Source organism: Sardina pilchardus, chromosome 20 (genome assembly GCF_963854185.1).
Source record: "Sardina pilchardus chromosome 20, fSarPil1.1, whole genome shotgun sequence".
In the NCBI taxonomy this organism is placed as follows: Eukaryota; Metazoa; Chordata; class Actinopteri; order Clupeiformes; family Clupeidae; genus Sardina; species Sardina pilchardus.
Window position 1 is genome coordinate 7071621 of NC_085013.1, and position 7500 is coordinate 7079120.

The 7500-nt window shown below is 49.6% G+C and overlaps 1 protein-coding gene across 9 annotated transcripts in view; it reads right to left on the reverse strand.

Annotated features, from left to right (window-relative positions):
• kiaa1109 (KIAA1109 ortholog) overlaps positions 1-7500 on the reverse strand; it is a 57351-nt gene that overhangs the window by 22857 nt on the left and 26994 nt on the right. For 8 of the 9 annotated variants that reach the window (XM_062522473.1, XM_062522481.1, XM_062522480.1 and 5 more), the window contains exons 46-53: positions 6618-7435; positions 6117-6362; positions 4622-4715; positions 4098-4148; positions 2641-2847; positions 1683-1918; positions 958-1202; positions 68-173 (exon numbers count right to left, since the gene is read on the reverse strand). In XM_062522473.1, the coding sequence (XP_062378457.1) occupies positions 68-173; positions 958-1202; positions 1683-1918; positions 2641-2847; positions 4098-4148; positions 4622-4715; positions 6117-6362; positions 6618-7435 (2003 nt within the window). The remainder of the gene's footprint in view (positions 1-67; positions 174-957; positions 1203-1682; positions 1919-2640; positions 2848-4097; positions 4149-4621; positions 4716-6116; positions 6363-6617; positions 7436-7500) is intronic. The other variant, XM_062522474.1, reaches the window with a different exon arrangement.

A 7500-nucleotide genomic window follows, 5' to 3' on the forward strand; every position in this document is an offset into this window, starting at 1 on the left:
GAAGAAGACTTGGACTTCCACTTCAGTACACGTCCTGCTGCCACGGTTGCCACGGAAACTGACTGACCTGAGACTTTCTGGATGACCTCGTTGACCTCCTTCATGAAGACCCTCTGCAGGAAGACCAGGTGATTCAGCAGGTCTGTGGTCAGGTTGTGTTCGAAGGAGCCAATCTGTCAGGAGATGGGGAGCACATATTAGCACAATCAGACACACAACCGAGTGGTCAGTCACAAACCTCTCAGGCAGATAACCTCTCACTCTCTCTATATGGTCTGATTTTATACAAGTTGATAGTCAATAAAAACAGCCAAAGACTGACACAGGCAGATCTGAACTTATCTTAACCTCAAAGCCATGGACTTTCTGACATCTTGTCATATATCTGCAACAATCTCTTTCTTATTTCCTTAAATAAATAGACGTACGTACAGTATGACATCATTTCGGTGTTGCCAGTACACTATTAAGTGCCAAGCACAATCAAAAGTATTTCTTAAATGTGCCATGTGTTTTAGGTTGAAACATCCACAATTGACTAAGAAAGTGCAAAAGAATGGGGAAAAAACATACTGTCAAAAACACCAAAACTCTGTCTAGTCCCAATGTCCCTGTAAGTTTACATGCAAACCAACTAGTGCGGGACAGCTCTCTTGTAATGCTGCGTTCTACCACATGAGGCCACTGTGTTCAATAAAATGCAAGTGAAATCAAAAGTGCTCTCTGGCTCTGGTTGACTCTGGTCCAACACAAATGGAAACCTACAAGATTCCACATAGCTCCTCCAATTCACCACAGTGGACCTCTAATACCTTCCCCTGTCTATCAGCAGCTCATAAGCTCATTCTCTCAATCGTCCTTGTTCACACACACACACACACACACACACACACACAGACAGACTCGCACGCTCACACAAACACACATTCTCTCACACACACTCACACACACCCTCACCTCGGCGACGCAGCGCAGGTAGTTGCCTTGCAGGTAGTTGCCGTGCTTGGTGGGCATCTCCTCGGGGGCCCAGATGTGCTCGGTGTGGCCCTCGTGCTCCTGGATGATGTACTCGCCAGACATGGTGACTGGCGGCAGCGTCAGGCTGGCAGAGGGCGGCATGGCGGACACGTCCACCGGCGCCACTTTGGACTGGAAGCAAAGCTTGTGGTTGGGCAGCTCGAACGTGAACCTGGTCTGGGCACCTGGGATCGGACGCAGAAAATGGGTCACAGGAGGAACACTATACTTGGTTGCTTCAAATTGCAAAGGATATCAATTATTAGGTGTGTGTGTGTGTGTGTGTGTGTGTGTGTGTGAGTGTGTGTGTGTGAGTGTGTGTGTGTGTGTGTGTGTGTGAGAGTGTGTGTACACATTCGAAGTGAGGGTATGTGTATCGATCATATGTATGGTTGGGCATCAATATGGATGTAACTGTGCATGCATTATTTTTCTGCAATGGCACACACTCATTATTAGCTTACAAATTTGCCATTCATTGATCTCAACAGAATCACAAGTATACTACATTTAGCACCCTAAACACAATCAGCTCATCTGATTCTATCTATACTATCCATATAATGACATACTGTACAATGTCAGTTAAAGTAGTGTACATAGTGTATGTGTGTGTGTGAGTGTGTGTGAGTGTGTGAGAATGTGTGTGTGTGTGACTGTCTCACCGGTCATGCCGTGGCTCTTCATGCGGCCCATCTTGTACTCGGCCTTGAGCGAGGGCAGCAGCGCGGCGCCGATGGTGATGCCGTCCAGCATGGCGCTGAACTTGAGCACGATGGGCTTCTTCTCCAGGCCCTCGGGCAGCTGCGGGAACTCGTTGGCCTCCACCGGCGTCTGGTTGATACTCGACGCCTTGTCCGACGGCTGCGGGGTCGGAGTGTCGTCTCGGTTCGGGGGCGGGCTGGAGGGAGTCGATAGGCAGATTCGCCATGAGACACAACTTTCAACGTCAACCGTCAACGAGTTTGTGCGTAACTAAGTCGGATTATGTTGAGATTGTTATTATTATTATTATGTCTTTGGATCAACGAGGGATGCAGATGGCTGGAGTTTCTATTAGAGGAGAACAGCATGTGGAAGGCAGAGTGGCAAACTGAATAAGGATGAGGGTATAAGCTGGTTTCCTCATCAGTCTTCATTTGCGGTCTTGTCTGACACTCCTCTTTGTCATCATTGTTGCCCTCTGACGCTGACTGACACAGAAATGAAAGCCCTGCACAAATGCACTCAGTCTCACATCGGTCTCAACTGTCAAGATGTCAGGATGGCATTTCACTGACATTTTATGTGTGTGTGTGTGTGTGTGTGTGTGTGTGTGTGTGTGTGTGTGTGTGTGTGAGTGTGAGAGAGTGAGAGGTAAGGGAAAGACGAAGGTATGGTGTAGGTATGCATGTGTGTGTTTGTGTGTGTGTGTGTGTGTGTGTGTGTGTGTGTGTGTGTGTGTGTGTGTGTGTGTGTGTGTGTGTATGTATGTATGTATGCACGTGTATGTATGTGCGTGTGAGAGAAAAATGTATGTCTGCCTGTGGCAATAGACATTTCAGTGTGTGTGTGTGTGTGTGTGCACAATTATATACAAGTGTGTGTGTGTGTGTGTGTGTGTGTGTGTGTGTGTAGACTCACGTGGTGGAGGGCTGTCGGATGAGGTCGGAGATCTGCTTGGAGAGCTGGTGGGAGATGCGCACCATCATGCTGTGCAGCGTGGCCGGGTGCTGGGGGATGTTGATGAGGATGGCGCCCACCTTGCACACCGCCGCGTTGTTGGTCTTCAGGCCGCGCTGCGCGCTGTACAGCGCCTGGGACTTGGCGATGTTGCACTTCACCACCGTCCTGAAACAAGCGCGCACGCACACACACACACAGGCAGGTTAACAGGGGCACACGCACATTATATGACACACAAACCAGTTTGGTGATCACTTGTTGAATGAGCACACACACACACATACATATATGTATATATATATATAAACGTACACATATATACATAAATACAGATGTTATGAAACATGCAATGCAGACATAGTTGACCTAGCCATTCTTGACAATGGACAATGGAATGTCCAGGGTAAGGATGCTACTGATGTGAGCTATGCTGCTAATGTTAATGGGGTCTTGTTAGCAAGCCTCGTAAAAAATCTCTCAGACGGCAGTTCTGAGGGACAGGCCAAATGGCAATGAAGTCATTTGCTCCACTGGAGAGAGACACAAGGACTGCATGCTGACAGCGTGATGTTTGGGAGAGCGGATGTCAAGGACAGAAAAAACTGAAGCAAGAACAAAGTTGTGCAAGTGTATAATGCGTGACCCCTGCTCTTGTACCAGTGGCAAGACAGATGAAAATACACACGCACGCACGCACACACACACACACACACACACAAAGTAACTCTTATTTCAATGCATGCAACCATGCATACAGTATATGTGCAAACATGCACACACATTCATTCACACACACACAGAGTTCACTCATGCTATAATAAATACACCTATGACATGTAACGAGAGACAACCAAACACACAGATACAGTGACACAGTAAGACTGCGGGCTCCTCATGAATGAGATCGGCACAAAGACACTGTGTGAGGGAGAGACATACAGTAATGAGCAGCGCACAGAACACTGCATGAGTGCTGCCACATGGAGTCACACACAGACTGAGAGAAGACCATGAGGGGATCAGAGAGGCAGTGAGATGCATTGGAGAGGTGCTGCAGTGGAGAGAAAAAGAGAAGAGAAGAGAGAGAGAGAGAGAGAGAGAGAGAGAGAGAGAAAGAAAGAAAAGAAAGCGATACAAAGAGATAAAAGAAAGAGAAAAGAAGAGAGAGAGAGAGAAAGAAAGAGAGTGTACATCGATAAAAGATGAGGACCAATGTGTGGCACGTGGGACTGAAGAGCTGGCACTGGCAGACAGTGTGAAGCAGAAGACCACAGAGTGACCGTGGAGGAGGAGAAGAAGTAGAACAACAACAACAACAACAACAGCAAGGGAAGTGAGACGTGAGTGGCTGCAGTGGCTCATGGAGACTTGAGGGGGAGGAGGGAGGGGGAGGGGGAGAAAAGTGAACAACATACAAAAACTCCTGCTTGGCTGTGCTGGTAGGAGAGGTGGGGAAGTCCTCCAATCTACCCCAGAAAAAAGAGAGAGAGAGAAAAGAAAGAGAGGCAGAGTGAAGGGAGAAGGTAGCAGAGGACCAGAGAGAAAGAGATAGAGAGAGAGAGAAAGAAAGGAGTGTGAAGAGGTAAAATAGAGAAAGGACAAAAAGAAAGAAACAAAGAGAGAGGAGAAGGGAATAAAATATTAATTTGAGTCGAGAGTTGGAAAAGAAAGTCACGGCAATTCAAAACTGCTGAAAAGAGAGAGAGAGAAAGTGAGAGAGAGGCAATTACAACAACCAGGAAAACACGCACAAAGTAAACAGAAAAACAACCCCTGAAAACATGAATATTGAAAGTTTGCCTGTGTGTGAGAGAAAGGGAGATGTGTGTGTAGTATCCAATGTTTACATTTGAAAACTGATTCCCTCATGGGACTACATCCCCCACTGTAACATGCAAGGTCACAGTTCACGGGTTAAAGGTCACTGATGGGTACTAACTGGATGTCTGGAGTGATGCCCTCGAGCAGGACGATGTTCACGCCGCCGATGTGAGATGATGCACAGGTCTCCGTCATCTTCTGGTGCAGGATATCTGCAAACAGACAGCAACATCTCCCATCATGTAGTAATGCAGGCATGCGGGTATAAAATATATGACATTCTGAACCGGGAAATGTCCTAGCAATAATTGCATTGTTGTAAGTACTGACAAAGCCTACTGAGGAATGGTGTACAATTATTTGCCCTGCTAAAAGTTGTGGATGTGGAGTATTTCTTTGTTTGAAACATCCAAAAATTAGAGAATTTGAAGGAAAAGCAGTTTTGAAACATTTTAAAAACGTCTATACTGATATCCACTGAAGTTAGAAAGTTGCTGCAGCCAACAGCTAGAGCTGCCAGGCAACTACAGTACGAACACTCTGGGCGCATGAACATGGGGGCTCATAAATATGCCCCCGTAGAGTAGCACTGTGCTGTGTTCAACACAACTCCAAGCTTACAGAATTCCACATAGCTCCTTTAACCAGTATACACAAAACTGAGTGAATGTACAATACGTATTTTTGTGGGCATATGTCTACATGTTTGAGTGAGAGTGTGTCTATAGCCCCTTTCACATTCAGAAACGATACATTAGCGTTTAAGAAATAGCGGGTTCAGGGGATTTCGCAATGTGAAAGGTAGACGTGTTCTGGTCCCGGGGTTGTCTGAAGCCGGTTTCAGAGGCGAGTTATGGGAGGCGTTGCCTAGCAGCACGTCACACGCAATTTGGGAGTGAACAATGACGTTAAGCATGCCTTGGACCTCGGAGATAAACTGATAAACACAACTGTCATGCTAGTTCTACGTGGTTTAGCTTCCAAATGATGGCGGGCCACTTGTTATGTTATTTGAATGCCAAATGAGGTCCTTTTGTCTGTCGAAGTCATATTTCAGTGTGCTGAGTCCTGAACAACTTCTGCTCTGACAGTTAGCTCGTTGGCTAGTTAGCTATCATTAGGCAAACTTTCTAAAAAACGTGCTGCTGGCAGCAGACGGTTTTGGTAACCTAGCAACAATAAACACTTGACCGAAGTGCTGAGAAAAGGAGGTTCAGGGCACTCTCAGCATAAAAAACGTGATTGTTGGACACACATATCTATGGACACAGCAGCTAAAGTTATCCTAGTCTCTTGTGTGTTTCCTGTATTTTAACCTCCTGCCTGGCCAAATACGTCATCAGTCACACACCCCTAATAGCGGGGTTGACCTCTGTTCCTTTCATATTCAACACGGCTCGGCTCTGATACTACCCCCCGAGACGGGTTGGATTGCCGAGGCGGGTTGACTCCCCACCCCGTGTCGTCAATGTGAAAGGAACAGCCATAACGTTAAATTCGGCTGATTTAGCGTTAAATTCGGTGAATGTGAAAGGGGCTTATAACAGTAGTGTGTTGTCTCTACTGCATGTAGTCATGTATACAGCATTAGCAGGTGTGTTTGTGAATAGTACCTTTCATCTTCTCCTTGAGGGTGAAGCTGCCGTGGATCTTCTTGAGCTCCGCCTCCATGGTGAGGCCGCCGATGTCGGCCTCCAGGTGCGTGCGGTTCACCATGCCCACGCCAAACACGATCAGGGTCACGTGCTGCGGCTCGCTGCCGCCCAGGCTCCGCCTGCGACCCGGCCGACTGGGTGGGGACTCGCCCTCCGACTCGATCACCAATCGGCACGGAGGATCCGTGGGGCTTCGTCCACCCTCTGCATTGGAGGAGAGAGTAAAGACATACACAGAATAAAATAAACCACACACAGTTATTGTAAACTCTATTATGTCTTGGCTATTTCCTTGTCTTCTCTTGACAAGCTATTTTTAAGATGGTTCAAACAGCTGATGCTACTATTTTTCCGTCAACCTTTGTTGCCTAGGTTGCTTCTTACACATGACACCCAATACGACGCTTAAGATCCATGATCAATTGGTTGGATTGGGACTGATTCTCTCGGTTCTCTCACCTGAGAGGCCGTTCTCGGGGGACTCCTTGTCCAGGATGCCGGTGGGGTCTGAGATGAGCGAGTAGAAGTTGAGCAGCTTGTACATGTTCTGCCAGCACTCGGCCGACGGCTCGCTCTGCTCCGACACGGTGATGGAGTCCGAGTCGTCCATCTGGATGGTCATGTGGTCGGCCACGTCGCGCGAGCCCTTCCGCGACACCTTGGACGTGCGGCGCTCCGAGCGCCCCAGCGTGTTCCGCCCGCTCCGGGGCTCCCGCCGCGGCAGCGTGTCCAGCCCCGGGATGCCCGAGCTGGAGCTCACCCCTCCTCCGCCCATGCCCGCCCCTCCGGCGACGGGCCCCCCGACGCCCGCGCCCGCCCCGCTGGCACCGCCGCCGCCGCCCGAGCGCTTGCCCTTCTGCCCGCCGTGCCGCTGCACGGTGCCGTTGAGGCTCCCGCGGCTGCTGCGGCTGAAGTCGGACGAGCGGAACTGGCGGTACGGCCGCGCCTTGAAGGTGGGCGTGGGCGAGGCCGAGCCGGCCGTGTAGCGGCTCAGCTTGATGTCCGTCTGCGTGGCCTTGATCTGGTCGATCATGGTGCTGAACTGGTGCACCAGCCGCACCAGCGCCATGTCCACGTGCTGCCGGATGGCCTGGCACGCCAGCGTGAAGTGGCAGTGGACGCTGGCGTGCGGCCGGCGGCTGAGCTCGTGGAAGGACGAGAGGCCGGCGGGCGCCGCCGACGACATGCACTTCTCCAGCACCACGGCGTTCAGGCTGAACGTCTCGATCATCAGCGCCGGCTTGAACTCCAGCGGGGGCAGGTTCACCATGCCCTGCCTGTGAACACATGCAAACACACAGAGGTGGATATTAATGCTTGTTCCCACACACACACACACACA